The sequence below is a fragment of the Canis lupus genome, chromosome 36 (genome assembly GCF_048164855.1).
Source record: "Canis lupus baileyi chromosome 36, mCanLup2.hap1, whole genome shotgun sequence".
Classification (NCBI taxonomy): Eukaryota; Metazoa; Chordata; class Mammalia; order Carnivora; family Canidae; genus Canis; species Canis lupus.
Window position 1 is genome coordinate 5,297,638 of NC_132873.1, and position 17,136 is coordinate 5,314,773.

The 17,136-nt window shown below is 47.3% G+C and overlaps 1 protein-coding gene and 1 long non-coding RNA gene across 2 annotated transcripts in view; one reads left to right on the forward strand and one right to left on the reverse strand.

The window, feature by feature from the left end:
• Positions 1-671: 671 nt before the first annotated feature.
• On the reverse strand, positions 672-11,596 carry LOC140625864 (uncharacterized). The gene is made up of 3 exons (XR_012025141.1): positions 11,123-11,596; positions 10,030-10,165; positions 672-1,286 (listed from the first exon to the last, which is right to left on the reverse strand). It is a non-coding gene; the product is annotated as an uncharacterized lncRNA (long non-coding RNA).
• Positions 11,597-14,340: 2,744 nt separating this feature from the next.
• The window catches only part of CFAP65 (cilia and flagella associated protein 65), a 32,429-nt gene continuing 29,633 nt past the window's right edge, over positions 14,341-17,136 (forward strand). Inside the window, 3 exon segments of the mRNA XM_072813550.1 lie at positions 14,341-14,389; positions 14,392-14,504; positions 16,390-16,574. Coding sequence (XP_072669651.1) covers positions 14,341-14,389; positions 14,392-14,504; positions 16,390-16,574 — 347 coding nt within the window.

Below are 17,136 nucleotides of genomic sequence, written 5' to 3' on the forward strand. Positions count from 1 at the left end.
CTCAGGAGTCTCTAACCTAGCAGTTCTCAAACCTTGGAATAACCTGGGCAGCTTGTTTAAAAATGATTCCTGGCCCCACTCAAACAATTCTGCTTTAATACAAGCTCTGGAGTGAGGCCCAGGAGCTTATTTTTATGAAGACACCAAACATGGCAGATGGTCCACGGACCACATTTTGAGAAACTGCTTAGTCTAGAGAAGCCCAGTTTGTTGCCAAGACAAAGTGACGCTTTTCTTCATTTTCTCTTGGTCTCTCTATCCCAAGGCAGGTTTTTCTGAGCTCATCTCACTACAGATCAGCTGAGATTCCCAGGTCCAGGGTACACTTGTTAAATTGCCAGCCAGTTAGTAAGCTGGTTGAAATAGGCCATGGCAGGAATATTCATTCATACCACGGAAACTGCAAAGTAGAGTTCCCCTGACCATGAAGAGGCAGTTGCTAAAACACACCACTGTCCAGGTTCTATCCTCTTACAGAGATCACTAAGTTAGGGATGACTGCTCAGACTCTTACTTCACCCTTCTCCCACCTCCACAGAGGAAGACTCCAGAGAAACACTTCGTTGACGTGGAGACTGTGTCATTTGGGAGGAAATAGCCCCCCACAGGCTGTAACGACAACTGTTGATCACCAAAGACTAACCATCACCACATATTTTCTAAGGGCTTTATATGAAGCCATTTAATTCTGGTAACAACCCTAGGTGGTGTATGTCTTCATATTACTATGTTCCAGAAGAGCACAGAAGCACGAGGAGGTTAAGTAACTTGCCTGAGATGACACAGCAAGTGACAGAAGCAGGATTTGAACCCATGCATCTCGCCATTGGGCCCACTGTTTTGACCACAAGGCTTTTCCCTTGGTGAACTTGGGTCCTCTCTGGAAGACACTCTCAGCATTTCAGGCTGGAAGTCAGTTTTGTCAGCACATCTAGAGTGGACTCATGGCAAACATCCATGGACCAGGCTCCCATGGACCAGAATGTCCATGAACTCATTGACAGTGAAAAACAGACTATCAAGGTCAAGATACTCTTGTCCATTCACTTGTACAATTCTCTCCCTGATAGACATTCTTTATGGGGGTTGGGGAGAGACAGAAGGTAGGAGGAAGGAGGGAGGGGAGAGGCAGGAAGAGAGAGAGGCTTTCTCCTGTGGGGTCCAGCTGCCCCTCCCACTGGGCCTGAGCACACTCCATCCTGCAGACACAGCCATTTGGTGTCCCCAACCTTTCTGTTCTAGATGGGCTTTGTCCAGAAACACATCCATTCTTCAGATAGAGAAGGCTGCAAAGATTCAGAAAAAAACTTATCTGAATTCAGACCCTCAAAAACCAACCTTAAGGTGGAGGTGGGGCTCTACAGCTTTTCTGGGAATCCTGGGACCAGATATGAACACATTAAGCGAGTGGGGAGACATAGGGAGACAGCTTGGGAAGTCATCTCCTGCGGCGACAGTATAATGGCTGCAATCACTCCCATCAAAACCCATCTTGCCCCGGTGTCTGTAATGCCAAGGCCCAGAGGAGGATCAACCATACTGTTCAGGCAGCTACTGATCCAACGCCTGCCTCTCCTCTCAGGGTCAAGTGCAACCCCCAAGGCTGCTGTGTCCACAATTGTAACCTGCTTTCATCTGTCTGGTCATCATTCACTGGATACTCTTGTGTTAGGTCCTGTGCCAGAGTGAGGGAAAGCGGTTAGTCCCCACTCTTGGGTGGTAGGGAGCAGTCTGGGGAGGCATGTCTATGCTGTGCGCTGAGTGCTGTGGCTGACAGCTCACAGGGACTATGGGAGTCCCATGGAGAGGCTGGGAGCTAGGAAGGCTTCCTGGAGGTGAGGATGCTACAGGTAGGGCAAGGAGGGCTTTGCATGGCAGGTAAGTAAAGGAAGGGATCTAGTCTCAGAACACAGTAAATGCAAAACTGAGGGCTCGAGTGAGCCTAGGGGCTCGGAAGACCTGCCAGGTCAGCATCACAAAGCTATGTGGCCACACATTTGGACTTGAGCCTGGGGGCCTGTGGGGAGGGCCTGAAGGGTTTGAAGTCAGGAAAGTTCGCCACTGAATTGTTTTAGAAAGCTCGCCCAGCTGCAGTGTGGAGGATGAATCAGACAAGGCAGCTGTGGAAGCAAGGGGTCCATTTACTGGAGAGAGAAGCTGGTGGCCTGGACTGAAGAGGTATCCATGGGGTCAGAAATAAGGCGATGGACTGTAGATGTTTAGTAGTAGAATGGTCAGGACTTGAAGCCAGTTTAGGTGAGTAGTGAGGTTGAGGAAAGGGTTTGAGTCAATTCAGGTACTTATTTATTTATATTTATTTATTTATTTATTTTAAATTTTATTTTTATTTTTTATTTTTTATTTATTTATTTTTCAATTCAGGTGTTTAAGCATGAGACCTAGCTCCCCTATGCCTAGAGCCCTTGACCATGGCTCTTTTCTGGCCTTAGAGTCTGCACCTGTCGGTGAGACATCCAGGGTTTTCCCATATAGATATCCTCTCTCCTCATTGCCCAAGGCTGGTCTACCTGGGTTCGAGGCACCCTACAGTCTCCTGCTTTCTCCTTCTGCTGCCTGCCCCATCGAGAATACATGAGGAGGAGATTCAGAGTAGCCCCTTGCAGCCCAGTCCAGGTGAAATGCAACACCTGTACCTAGTGTACAAGTCCTCCAGGAGAACTGGAGATAGGGAGGCCTGGAGTGTGGGGGAACAGGAGACAAAGTGGGGAATCTGGCTGGGAGGCCTATGGAGCTGCTTGGATGGACTGCCCCTCAACCCAGGGGCCACTGCAACCTGGCTCTCCTACTTGTCCATGCAGAGGCACTCCTTCAGGTACCCATCCCTGCGCTGTCCTTGCAGCCTCCTCTCTGGTTTAGAAAGACCTAGTGCCCCTAGGGATGGCTCTTCCGAAGCTGTGGGACTGCACTCACCTGAAGATGCTGCCCTGGGGATGGTTTCTGACAGTCCCCTGTGCTGGGAATGGCAGAGCTGAATGAATCAATCCTTTAGGCAATCAGGCCTGCTGCTAGGACTGGCAGCCCCAGTGTGGGAACTGGAAGTGGGAGCCCCTCCACCAAAAAATTGAGCAAAGCCCTCCCTCCCTGCCCTGCAAAATGATCCAACTAGAAAAGGAAACTCTTCTGGTCTGGTGCCAGCAAGCCTGTGTAGGAGAGAGCCTAGCGCAGGAGGCACACTGGGGTATCAGCACACCTGGATTGCAGGCCTGCTTACCTGCCCAGCCTAGAGCCCGTATGTAATGTACAACTTGCACAGCCTTAACTCTAGTCCCTGATTCTGCCAGGCTCAGCAGATCGAGGCTTGTGATTAAAGTTTGGAGAGAAATTCCCTACAGTGTCACATGGGAGGAAGCGCAGAGCGATTAGACAGAGGCGGGGACAGGATGAGCTCAATGACCCCAATGTCTGGGGACTTCCTGCAAGTGGTTTTGGGCTGCTGCCTTCTAGGCTGAGTGACTGGGGCAAGGGTAGGTGGACACATTATTGGAAGCAGATGCGCAGAGGAATGCAGGGCATGCTCAGGAACTGGGACTGGTGCCGTTGGAGCTAAAGGTACAGGGAGAGGAAACGGGAGCTGGGCTGGGGGTTGGGGGATGCTGCGCCCCATGTGGGCCTGGTAGGAAGGGCTGGAGCAGGAAATGCCCCCAAACAAGCCAGAATGGTGGCCCTTGGGGGAGGGCACAGGCCCTGCTCCCCACCTGAGAGGATGCCCCCACCCTGGAGAAACCTCTCTGGTTGGGATTGGCCGCAGCATCTCCCCACCCCGTGCCCTCTGCCCCCTGGGTGGAATGTGCCTGATGGGGCTCGGCCCCACGTCCCACACCCCAGCCTGGTTCTCAAAGCCTCTTTGTTCCATGGGGCTGAGTTGTGGCCAGCCCGGATCTGATAAGGCCGGCGGGGCAGATAGTGGCCCGCCCTGTGCGCTGTACCGCCCCAAGCCACACCCTGGCCACCTCGCACGCACATGGCGTGGGGCCCCAGAAGGGCATAGATGCAGGGGGCTTCCTGGCCAGATTAGGATCAGGAAGGCTCAGCTGGCGGGCTGGCCCTCCCCCTAGTCCATTTAAGAGCCCCCTCGCATCCACACAGGGGAATTGGATTAAGAGAATTATCTCCATTTCAGAAATCAAGTCTCCAAGAGGGAAATGACTTGCCCACAGTTATGTCTTTCATAATCAGGAGCATTGGCTATGCTAAATCTGCTATTTACATTATCTTTTAAAATCCTAACAACTTATAAAGTGAGGTTGTGCCTAATTCCTACTTTGCAGAGAAGACATGGAGGCCAGAGAAGTGAAGTGACCTGCCCAAGGTCACACAGTAGCAGAGTCCAGACCAGAACCCAGGTGCCGTCCAGCAGCTGAAGGAAGTGGGACTCACCATCCCAGAGGAATGGGAGGAAGGCATTTCTAACTTCAACCTAAAAGATCTGATGGGGTCAGGGTGGCCAAGGACCCATCAGGGAAGGTAGTCCTGGGGGGAATAATGTTCTAGAAGCTGTGAGAGGAGGATCCCGTGCTTGTAGGAGTGGCAATGGTTAAAAATATGCCCACAAATTATTTGACACTCTCTCTCCTCGGAAAAGGCCACATAGCTTCTGCCTGGTTCTACCCTGAGATTGCTGAACTGGAGAGGCTACAGGTGGGTGGGTGTTCCTGTGCATAGCCTCGCGGAGCTTCCAGGCCACAACCAGCATCAATTGTCAGTTGTGTGAGTGTGCCATCTTGGATGTCCAGTGGAGCCTTCAGAGGGCAGCCCTGGCCAACATCTATATGTAACTACATGAGAGACTCTAAGTAAGAACTGGCTGGCCAAGCCCTTCTTGAATTCTTGGCCCACAAAATCATAAGCAAATAAAATGTGTGTTTGGAACTTTGAAGTTTTAGAGTGATTTCCTACACATCAGTAGTAACCAGAACAAAAGGCAAAGAGGGAATGGGAACAGATGAAGGCATCTTCTAAGGCCTTTGATGCTCTTACACAAAAACTTTTAATCATGGAATCATGGGCTACCCTTGGGTAGCTCAGTTGGTTAAGCATCTTACTCTGGTTTTGGCTTAGGTCATGATCTCATGGGTCCCTAGGTCGAGCCCCATGTTGGGCTCTGGGCTCAGTGAGGAGGCTGTTTGAGATTCTCTCTCCCTCTGCCCCTCCCTCTCTGTCTCTCTCTAAAATAAATAAATGAATCTTTTTTTTTAAATAGAGTCACTATTGGGCTGGAGGAGGTGTGATGCCTCTTAATCTTTTTTTTTTTTTTTAAGTTTTTATTTCGGGGAGCCTGCATGGTTCATTCGGTTAAGTTTCTCCCTTCGGCTCAGGTCATGATCTCTTTCTCTCTCTCTCTCCCTCCCTCTCTCTCTCTAATAAATAGATGAAATATTTATATTTATTAAGATTTTATTTATTTATTTGACAGAGAGGGGGAGCAGCAAGCAGAGGGAGAGGGAGAAGCAGGCTCCCTGCTGAGCAGAGAATCTGATGTGGGGCTCAATCCCAGGACGCTGTGATCATGACCCAAGCCCAAGGCAGATGCTCAGCCAACTGAGCCATGCAGGTGCCCCAATAAATTAAATCTTTAGAAAAAATAAATTTTTTATTTATTTAAGTAATCTCTACACCCAAAATGGGACTTGAACTCACAACCCTGAGATCAAGAGCTATATGTTCTTCCAGCTGATCTAGCCAGGTGCCCTACCTCTTGATCTTCTAAAGCAGCAGTATGGGAGGACAGACTGATTTGGAATAACCCAGGGGCAAATAGAGATGAAGACAAAAGGGAGGGTTGGGTAAGTAGATCTCTCCACATTCAATTGATTAGAAGTATGTTATGTATCTGCTTTAGTAGCAGGATCTCTGATGATAGCAAACTCATGGAGGAATGAAGAACCTTCTGGAAGGAAAGAAGCTCATGAATCTGGGCTAGTGGGTAGTAAGGAATCATCCATGGCCAAATGAAAGGAATTCTCTTACAGATTTTTAAAAACCCAGAATGCTACATGTTGAAAAAAGTGCTCAAGGGGTGAGGCCAGACCTGAGAGATAGGCTGGACATTTCTGTGGACAGTTGCTGACCACACTTTCTTAGAGTGCCCCTGCACACTGAAACTTGCAGGGACCCAACAAGAAGGTCCCCGAAACCAGATTAGAAGCACCGTATTGCCCTTATAAATTCCAGGTGTGTTTGCATTTGGCTTCTGCACATGCTTCCAAATGCCAGACTTAAGAAGACTCAGAAGAAAGTGACCAGGCTGGTACTAGGGAATGGGTGTGTCTCAGAGGAGTGGTTGGGAGTGTAGGGGTAGAAAGGTTACTTCGAGGACAGATTTCTTGATTTTTGAACTCTTAATCCTAGAGAAGCAAAAGATGGACAGAATCAAAATCCAATAAGGAGAGAAAAGTAACAAGCTGACAGTGGACAATCCTGACACTACTTTTACCAAATAACAAAGTTAACATCACCAGCAATGCATAGTGCCATCATGTGCCCTCTGATATGATGCACTGAGAAGGGCATAGCACCTCTGTATTATGCTGACCAATAATACATAGCTTACTCTAATCAGATGTAATAAACCCAAGATTGAGGAACATTCTACAAAATAATTGACAGTGGGCTAAGAGAGTCAAGGTCATAAAAGACAAGGGAAAGACTCAGGAAATGCCCCAGGTAAGATCTGGAATTGGATACTGAAATAGGAAAAGGATGTTAGTGGACAAACTTGTGAAATCTAAATAAATTCTCTGCTTCCATTGATAGTGTGTATTGTACCAAGGTTAATTTCTTAGTTTTGATAAGTGTTCTATAATCATGTGTAAGATGTTAACCTAAGGGAAGTCTGTGTGAAGGGTTTATGAGAAATCTCTGTGCTATTTTTGTGATGTTTCCATACATCCAAAATTAACTCAAAAAATTTTAAATGCAAAAAAAAAAAAAAAAGAATTCTACTAAATCAGAACCTCATGGACCAGTCAAAGGTACTCCCCCCTCGCATCATCCTTCAAGTCCAAGCTAACTTCCACACCCAAAGGAGGCCAGCTGCACTGAGCCAGTCGTCATGTTATGATACTCTTACTTGAGAGAGATCTCTGGACAGAAATGGATTAGAAAAGGGTTTGAGGAATTAAATAGGATGGCAATTAACAGAATAATGGTGTTCTTCCTTTATTTAGAACATATGATAAGGCTGGCACGGTGCTAAGTTCTTTAAATCTTTTATCACACTTAAACTTCAATCTTTGAGTTAGGTGTTAGTTTTCCCTGTTTACAGATGAGCGGACTGGGTCTTATAGAGAGGCAAAAGAACAAGATCATACAGCTGAGAGTTGATGGGGTTGGGATTCAAATTCAAACTTTTTACTCCAGAGCTGGTTCTTAATCACTCCACTGTACTGTCTTCTCAAGTATGACCCTCATTCAATTCATACTTCAGGGGGGTTCCACACTGGAGTGGGTCAGAGAGGTGGGAACAGAAGGCAAGAGGAAGGGGACAGCCTGGTCAGCCAGAGCTGTCCATGGTGCTGGCCAGAAAGGCATGTAGCTGGAAAGAGCAGGAGATGGTCTAGGGAAGACAGCTGGGAAAGGTAACACAGAGGAGCACTGCTCAGACTAGAAAGGAAGAGCAGTTAGACCAAGGAGCAGCCACTTCAAGTTTGGGCTTGAAATAAATAACTGTGTATAGAGTAGCCAGCGAGGTAGGATTTTCCCTTAGGTTTCACTTGTAACTAATACTATCCACTATAGCTATACTGGTTATTAAAATCTGCCAATACTTTGGTACCAGTTGGGAAAGTCACTAGCTGAGTCCTCCACTGCTGCTCCAACAACAAATTGTTAAACCTGACACAATGTGAGAGCAATCAGGACCCCGCGTTGCCTCTAAGGCCAGCTGGTACCCATTCTTATAGATTGGTAGCCATACTTTACCAATTGTTAGGAACTTTGAGTACTATCCTTGTTTGTCTCCATTTTACAGATGAGGAAAGTTAAGCCTCTGGAATGTTTAACAATTTGTCTGAAATCACCCAGCTCTCAGAAGGTAGAACCTGAACTTGAACTCCTGGGATTAAGCCTCATGTCCTTTCCCCTCCATCCCCCTAATGTTGGCTTGCATGTTTAGCTACCCTTTGGTGGTAACAGTGGATGGAGGGAGCAAGTTCTCTAGGGGGTTTGGGCTGGCACAAAAGGGTAGAAAACCCTATGCAGGGGTGAGGGGTGGAAGAATGGAACTCTTTCATTTGAATTCTCTTGTGATATGACAGTCTTCCCTCTAGCTCCTGCCAAGTTTTGTGCCTTGGCAGCCCTTTCAGACTGGAGGTCATGACAGACGGTCCCCAACCCCAGCAGTTTCAGAGGATCATGGCATTCTAATGCAGAGTGTTCCATACCTGCTCTTAGATCCAGCCCCCAAACCACCCAGGTGGTGGTTTCTCTTAGCTGCAGCTTTCTCTTACTCTTCACCCTTCAGGCTGGGCTTGGAAGACTTACCTCACTAATTTCAGAAGTCAGAAATTTCTGTGAGAGGATTCACCTCTTCATCTCCCTCCCCTAAGTTAAGTACATTTTGGATGCAGACCTGATTTCAGAGCCAACACTGGAAATGGAGTCAGAGTTACAGGGAAGGAAGAGGGAGGGGACTTTGCAAGTGCTGGAATTGGGTTGACCTGGTAACTGGACAGGAAGGCACCCTGGCACCTCCTTTTGTCTTTCTCCAACCCAGAGCACCAAGGGAGGCTCCATCTTGTAGAAACAAAGAAGGAGATGTGGAGAGGAGAAAAACTTCCTGGCTCTCCAGTGTGGAACAGAGAGGCTGGGAGGTGGTGGGAGAGGAGGGTGCACAGTAAACTGAGTGGCTTAGTTTTAGGGACATCCCACTTAGTGAGTGAACATCCTGTGTGCCTGCATGTGCATCTAATTTTATTGTCTACCATATGTCAAATACTTTTCACATGCCTGATCACTCAATCACTCACTACATCAGCCTTTTTTCTTTAATTTTTAAAAAAGATTTTATTGCTTGTTAGAGAGTGAGAGTGAGCAAGGCAGAGAGCCGCGCACTAGCAGGGGGAGGGACAGGGAGAGGGAGAATCCGACTCCTCCTTGAGCAGGGAGTCCGAAGCAGGGCTCAATCCAATCCCGGGACCCCAAGATCATGACCTGAACTGAAGGCAGAGGCTTAACTGGATGAGCCACCCAGGTGCCCCACTACACCAGCTTTTTTAATTATCCCCAGGTAACAGTTGAGGAAATGGAGGTTCAGAGGGGTCATGTGACTTGTTCAAGGTCACACAGTCAGTTGGTAAGTGACAGTCAGGATTAATTTCAGGTCTGTTTGATTTCCCAGCCCAGGATCTCCTCTAGTCTGTTTGGTGGTGGAAGGGAGGTGGGACTTAGGAAAGATATTTTTGAGTGTGCTGAAGCCCAAATTACTGAGTGTGTGCTTTATCTTTATTACCCCAGCAATGGTTTCCAGACAAAAGGATTCTAGTCTGTCTACTACCCATCCTCCTTCCTCCTTTTCTCCCACAACCTGGTCCTCATCAATTTCCTGAATCATCACCCACCCTTGTTCAAGCCTTGAACCAAATAGTACTCACCTTGTTGTCCTCTTGGGTCCATGGAAGACACAGTCACCAGGACCTACCACCCATTTTTTCCCCCATGGGTTCTGGGCTCCTGGAAAGGGGGACTTCCAAAGGAAACTCAGCTTTTTCTCTCCTCCTGAGACTCAACCCTTTGCCACACCCCTTTCTGTGTTGTTTGCCTCTTGTAGCAAAGTCCGGCTTGGACCTCTCCCTAGGAGTCCACCACATCAAGGTCAGAACTCTCCAGCAGAATTCTCAGAAGGCAGCCAGAGCCCCATAAAACTAGAGCTCACAGGGGCCCTACTAAGAATATCTTTCCATTGTCCCAAGCCCAGAATCCAGCAAGGTTTGGGCACACCAGAGCTGTGGAGGGACACTCCTTCAGTGAAGAGGCACAAGCACACATGGCCCCCAGCATAAGCTCTCTCACCTTCTTGGGATTTTCTTGCTGGGATTCCTGAGGCTACCACCAAGTCTGTTTGCAGAGTCAATGCTCCCATTTCTTTTCAGCCTAAGAATGGAAAAACAGGTCCCTTTCCCTGCGCTTAAGATCCAGCTGAGTCAGGCTGACCATTTCAAAAAGAACATAGAGGAAAACAAAAAGGAAATCATTATAGAAACTACACAGAAGTTGTCATGTCTAAAGTGTAGGTTTCAGATTCTGAGAATAACATTAAAACCGGTGAAAAGCTCATTGAGTTCCACATTCCTTGATCCCAAGAAAATTCCAGACCTAATGGTGCTGGCATAACTTCATATGCCCCCTGGCCTTCCCCTTCTTTCCAGTTGAGCCAGACTCTGGCTATGTGATTTCCCAGGCCAACTCAGGGCACTCTTAGTCCATCCATTGTTTACTTTCACAGTAAATGTCAACCTTCCTAAAATGAGAGTTTATTTTCTGGGTTTATCCCTAGACCACGAAGGTCTCTCCCTCTCCCTGTAACACCGCCCCCCATCACTGTCCTGGATAGTGAAACATCTTTAATTGCCCATGAATGAACTTTGAGGCTTCACCCACCCAAGGAGTCTTCACCAAATAAGAGCTATTAAAAACAAACAAAACAAAAAAACCCCACAGGCTCAAAATGGTGTCACTTGGGCCAAGTTTCAACCTCCTCTAGAAATGTAGTCTTAACGGGTCAGACAGGAATTTTCTGGTCAGTACCAAGGAGGTTATCTGTTACAAGTGCCCTCTCCAACCCCCAAAGGAAGATAAAGGTGATCTGCAATAACTTTCCCTATGAAGGAAGGCTATCTGGCCTGAAACAATCCCTTTTTTTTTTCTTTTTCTAATAACATCTTATCCCACACCCTCCAGTCTATAAAAACCTTCCATTTTGCACAACTCCCCAGAGCTCCCTTCTACCGGGTAGATGGGACGCTGCCCAATTCATAAATCCGTTTAAAAAGCTAATTAGATTACTCTAAAGTTTACTCCCTTGAATTTTTGTTAGCAGACCTTTTCCCCAAAGCCAATGCCTACAAATCAACACCTGGGCTTCCAAGAACCCATATTAGCATACCAGCGCCTTCTTCATGCATTCACCTCCAGATCCCTAGGAAAGAGCTTGGTGCCAGGGAGGAGGAAATGCTGGCAGGAAACGGATAGGACACTTTCTCTCCCACCTGCAAGAGGACTCCAGTTGTAAAGCAACATGCAAATGAGAAATAACAACGAGGTGCTTTTAACTTAGCAATCGCAACCACAGACTGAAGTTCCGGTGGAGATGCTGACCCTAGGTCACGGTCGCGCGTCCGGAAACAACTGGAACGGCTCCCACTCCGGTGACGGAGCCCATGGAGTAAGCTCCCATGAATTTGGTCGTCTTCCTAAAATAAGGATTGACGGGGCGGCGCGACCACTAGGACGCTATACGTGACATGTTGCGACCGGCAGAAGCTCAGGGGCGGCTAGCAGGGAAAATCAGAGAACACCGAAGGGGTAAGCACTCTAGGTTGGGCGGCGCTTTCGCCTTCTCTGAGCCATGACTCCTCCCGGATGCCGTCGTTGTCCTGGGATACGGGAGACGCCGCGTCCTGAGCGTCCTGTCTCTATGGAGACGACAACATGGTGGCAGAGTGAGTTCTGAGAGTTGGTCCCAGGACCCGGGACGGCGCGAGTGGCTGCAGAAGGTATCTGTCCCGGGAGACCTCCTCCTCTGGGGAGTTGCGGCCGGGGGTCCCCTCCAGGTCCTCAGAGAGCCCCGTGGGGCTGAAAGTGGGGCGAGATCAGCCTGGGGGATCTCCTAGAGAAGGGAGGAACGACCTTAAGTATTTTTATCACTTCATTTTACCGCTTTCTTTTCCACTCCACACTACGCGACGACCTGCCACTTTTTCCACTGGTGAGCTTAGGAATGTTTAGATTGGAGATGAGGCAAATAAAAGAAGCTGATTTTATAGATATTAATATATATTAATATAATATATAATATTATATATTATATTAAGGATATATATTATATATAATATATATTAAGGAATATATTATAATATAATATATATTATATTATAAGGAATTCCTTAATATATATTATATATTATAATATATCCTTAATATAATATATATAAATATATAATATTATATATTATATATATTCCTTAAGATGAATTTAAAAACCACAACTACCCTGCCCATTGTCTTCACAGTGATTGCAGATGGGTGTCTTTGGAAGACTAGCTCAGCCTGGTATGGAAGTTGTGATTGTTAATTACAGTAACATTAGTTTGTCATTTCATTTCAGCTTCACATAAACTTTGTGAAATAAGATAACCCTTATTTGGTGAGGTGACTGAGGCTCAAGGAGATGGAGAGATTTGCCCATCTCAATGAAGCTGAGCAGATGCTGGAACCCAGCTCTCCTGGTTCCAGGACCAGCGCTCTGTTCCCTCAGCCCTAAGACCTGATCTGGACCGGATTTCTACCCCATTGTCTCTAATTTCTTCTACCTGTGTTGACTGGAGACATTTTCAGAGCTGTGAGGCAGTAGCTATCTAGAATCCCCTGAGATCACAGACTTCACTCAGGCAGGACCACGAAGCTATCCAATAGCAGAAAAGTAATGGGACTCTCCTCCCTGCCTCCCCAGCTTGTGTTTCTTTGATTCCTTTTGAACATCCTCTTTACAGTGGACAGCAGGGGCCTTGCCTGTCTTGTCCATTGCCTAGCACTGTACATAACAGGCATTCAGCAAATGCTTTGTGAGTGAATGAGTGAATGAATCTAAGATATTCCTTCAGAAGGTTGGGTGGTATTACCAATTAGGAAAAACTAAATCATCAAAATCTTTTGCTTTGGATGGTGGTGGGGATTGAATTGGAGAGTGTCTGATGAAATTGTGTAACTTCTAAAGGATGACCATAAAATTGTTAACTAAAGTGTAATATGTTATAATAAGGAGTTGAACCCCAAACTTGAAAAGAGATAATTTATTTTTAAATAGCCTTCCTGCCCGGCGTAGAGCCCAGCATAGGGCTTGAACTCACAGCCTTGAGATCAAGACCTGAGCTGAGATCAACAGTCAGACACTTAACCAATTGAGACACCCAGGCGCCTTGAAAAGGGATTTTAGGCCAAATAAGACAGCTTACATCTCATCATAAATTGTTGTAGAGATTACAATACATAAGGGGCACCTGGCTGGCTCACTTGGTGGAACATGTGACTATTGATCCCAGGCGTGTGAGTTGGAGCCCCACATTAGGTGTAGAGATTACTTAAAAATAAGTCTTAAAAAAATTAAAATACGTGAGAAGGCCTTACAACACTGCTTGGCACATAAACTCTCAGTAAATGTCATGTAGAAATTGTTACTATTTTTGAGATTGTTATTCAAAGACGTGGGGAAGGATATCGAATAGTCTGAAAAATATACATGTTCAAAAAGGTATTAGATTGACGCTGTCCAGTATGGTAGCCACATCTGGATGTGTGTGTGCTGAAGGAGGTCTCCTAAAGGAGGAGGGGATTTGGAGTCTAGGCCCCATGTGTGTCCCCTAGAACAGGATCAAACACCCTTTTGAGTGTCCCACTCAAAAGGACACTGTGGACACTTTCCCTGGGAAAAAGCACTTCTCCATATATATGATATTTTGCATATATATATTTTGCATTTAATATTTGCATATATTTGCATACACTTTCCAGCAGCAGTCTCTTTGTGGATCCTCTGTTCTAGAAGTTGATTCACTTATCTTTGGATGAGTGATTATTTTGGTGAATGCTTACTTTACACCTGGGCCACAGGTTGCCTACTGATAGAGGAAACCCAGAGACTGAGAACTATCCAGTCTCACTTAACCTCTTCTTTGCCCCTCTCCTCCTTCTCACAGGAAGCAAGACACATTCAGAAGAAACAGGTAGAGGGCAAATCTAGATAAAGGTAATGCGTTTGCTTCAGTGACACTCACTGGGGGCTTACTGAGAAATGCCAAGTGTGGCCGTGGCAGGCAGGGCTGCATGGGCCCCATCCCAGAGTCCCTGTCCTGAATGGTGAGTTTCTAGGCCTCTGGGCAAAGTGCTGGATTTTGTATTCAGGTCCATTGCTAATCCCTCATACCTTGTTGCCACAGCTGGCAAGCAGGCCCTCCTTCATGATAATGGTGGCCATAGCAGGTCTACTCCATGAGCCTCTCTCTGATGTCCCTCCTGTCTCCCCTCTGGTCTCTCCCTACCTCTGAGTTGGCAGGAACTCCTGGCTTAGCCAGAGTGCTCCCCTTGGACTTGTGTTCCAGGTGACTGATGCTCATCCGGGCAGCCCCAAGCCCCCCAATGAAGACTAGGGACAGCAGGACTACACCATGAACTCTGGGTCCTACCTGAGTGCCAGTACAATGGCCATCCCCACTATCACTGGCAGCAGTGTGGCACTGAGTGCCTGCAGCAGCAGCAACACCAGTGCCCGAGTGAGGACATGGCCAGGGCGGGCGGGGCAGTGGGCAGGAGGGCCGGGCGAGAGGTGGCAGGGCTGGGCGGGTAGGAATCTGGAAGAACCTGACTCCCCCTGTCAAAACCCCAACCCTAGACCCTGCACACATTGAGCACCAAGCTACCTGGAGTGGTGGCAGTAGCAAGAGTGACTGTGGGGGATGCGGGTGCATGTGAAGAACTCTCATGAGGTGCCAGTCGGAGCTGAGAGATAGTCAATGGTTCTCTCTTCCCTCAGAAGGTTCTTCTGGTCTTGACCCCTAGGACTTTGTCTTTGACCAATATGTAAATGTTGCTGACTTTTTTGCAGCCCTCAGGGTTGTCTGTGTGTGCACAGGGGCAGGTGGTGGTTGTCTAGAAGCGTGACTGTGAGGTTTCACTGTGTGTGGTGCAGAGTGTGTCTTTGTTGTGTGTATGGATTCTTGTGTCTCCTTAGAGGCGATGGTGCTTGCCTTCGCCTCCCTGAGGACTGGGGGGTCACCTCACCCCTCGGTCTCTGCCATTCTGGTGGGCCTCTTTGCCCCATGTTCACGTACTACCCTTCCCTGCTCTGTGCTGAGCCAGCAGGAGGTTGGAAGTGGGGAGGAAGGGAGGACCAGGGTATTTGTCTCCCCGCCCCCTCCACGTTTGTGACAGTATTCCCAGCAGCAGCTGCATCTCCCCATGACTCCAAACCCCACCAGACAGGCCTTGGGGTTCTGAGAACCCCAGTACCTCCCCTAACCTAGTGCGATGTTGCTGGCTTCTGGGTTACTTCACTATGCCTTGGTTGTGCTTTAAATACCTTGTTCTAAACACCTGCAGTGGCTTCTGTTTTCCTGATTGGACCCTGACTGATGTACCAACTGATATTTACGATAAATTACCTTTGCTCACCCATGTCACCTTTCCTCCACGGGCAAACCAGGAAGGAAAATAACTATATTGGCCATCTGACACTCTCTGTAAATATTTAAACTGAGAGTGTAAGCTCCAAGAGAGAAGAGATGCATCTGTCTTGTTCTCTATTGTAATCCTGGCACCTAGCACAGTGTCTGGCTCATGATATGTACTCAACAAACATTTGTCGCACGGATGAATGTATCTTTATGTTAAGTGACAATATAGAAGCAATACTTGGCCAAGGATAAAATAACATGGTGATGAGTGCAGTGTTCGTCAAAATGACTGTGGTAGGAAGGGATTCTTTGTTCATCTTCCCTTCAGCAGGGTTTTCTCCCCTCCATTCCCCTCCCTCCTCAGTTAGATGGGGGGCTACGGATCAACTCAGGAAGGATTTTCCATTACAAATGGGAAGCATTGGCACACTGCCCCTCTAGCATCATCAGGAACAGTGGTTGGAGCGGCCCCCACATCAACGCAGGGGGTGGGGAGTTTGTTGCAGGCAAATTGACTCCTTCCTCTGCTCCACCAGCCAGTTGAGGGACGGGAGAAGGAACTGTAGAGTATCCCTGTGGCCTCCACAAGTGTCCAGGTGAGGCCACACCAGCTAGGAGAAGCTTCTGCAGCAAAAGGGTAGGATGGAAAGGAAGGAAAGGAAAAATCAGCACCTGAGGGGACTGGTATCTGAGGAACAGAGCAGACCAGCTAAGACTGCTCAGTGCCAGATGGAGTGGCCCCGGGAAGGCTGCTGGGGCAGAGTCACAGAGAATCTAGTTGGAGATTCAGCAACCACAGAGATGGTAATATCTGACTCCAGGGCCTGCCTGCCCCCCACCTTCTCTCTCCAGACCATGCCCCCAGGAGCCAAGGGTAATTCCTTACTTTCTGGAGATGGGAGATCTTAGCCTGTTCTCTGTGTATTTGAATCTTACCCTGCTTCTGTGTCCTTTTTTCTCCCCCGGACCCCTACCAACTGAACAGCCTACCAGCCTAATGGATACTTATGTGTGCTTTCCAAAGAAACAAAGCAAAACAAAGAAGAGGGTCATCTGGGGCATCGAGGTGGCCGAGGAGCTGCAGTGGAAAGGCTGGAGGCTAGGGAAAGAGATCACCAAGAACCTGGCACTGAAAAATCTAACCTTGAAAATTCAGAAGATGAAGTACAGGTACCAGTATGAGGGATCAGAGACCCAGCCCCTAAGCCCTCAAGCCCCCACCCCCAAGCAGTCACTCTTTAGAAAAAAAAAAAGTTTAAAATTATCACAAAATTAGAGGCACCTGGGTGGCTCAGACAGCTAAGTGTTGACTCTTGGTTTTGGCTCAGGTCATGATTTCAGGGTTTTGAGATCAGCCTTGCTTCCGGCTCCTTGCTCAGTGGAGAGTCTGCTTGAGATTCTCTCTCTCCCCCTCTCTCTACACCCCTCCCAACCACACACAGACACACACTCTCTATTTGAAATATTTGAAATAAATCTTAAAAAAATAAAGTTATCCTATAAAATTAGAAGAGTATATAAAACATGCACAGTTTGAATAATTATTGAAAGTAGAACCCATGTGACCAGATTAATAATGAAATATATGAATTCTCCTATAGTATCTTCTAAAGACTCTGTAGTTTTGCCTTTCATGGTTGTCTTTTATTTATACAGAATTGATTTTTGTGAATGGTTTTAAGTAGGGATGTGATGACACTTTTCCTTAAACAAATGTCCAAATGTCCCCAAG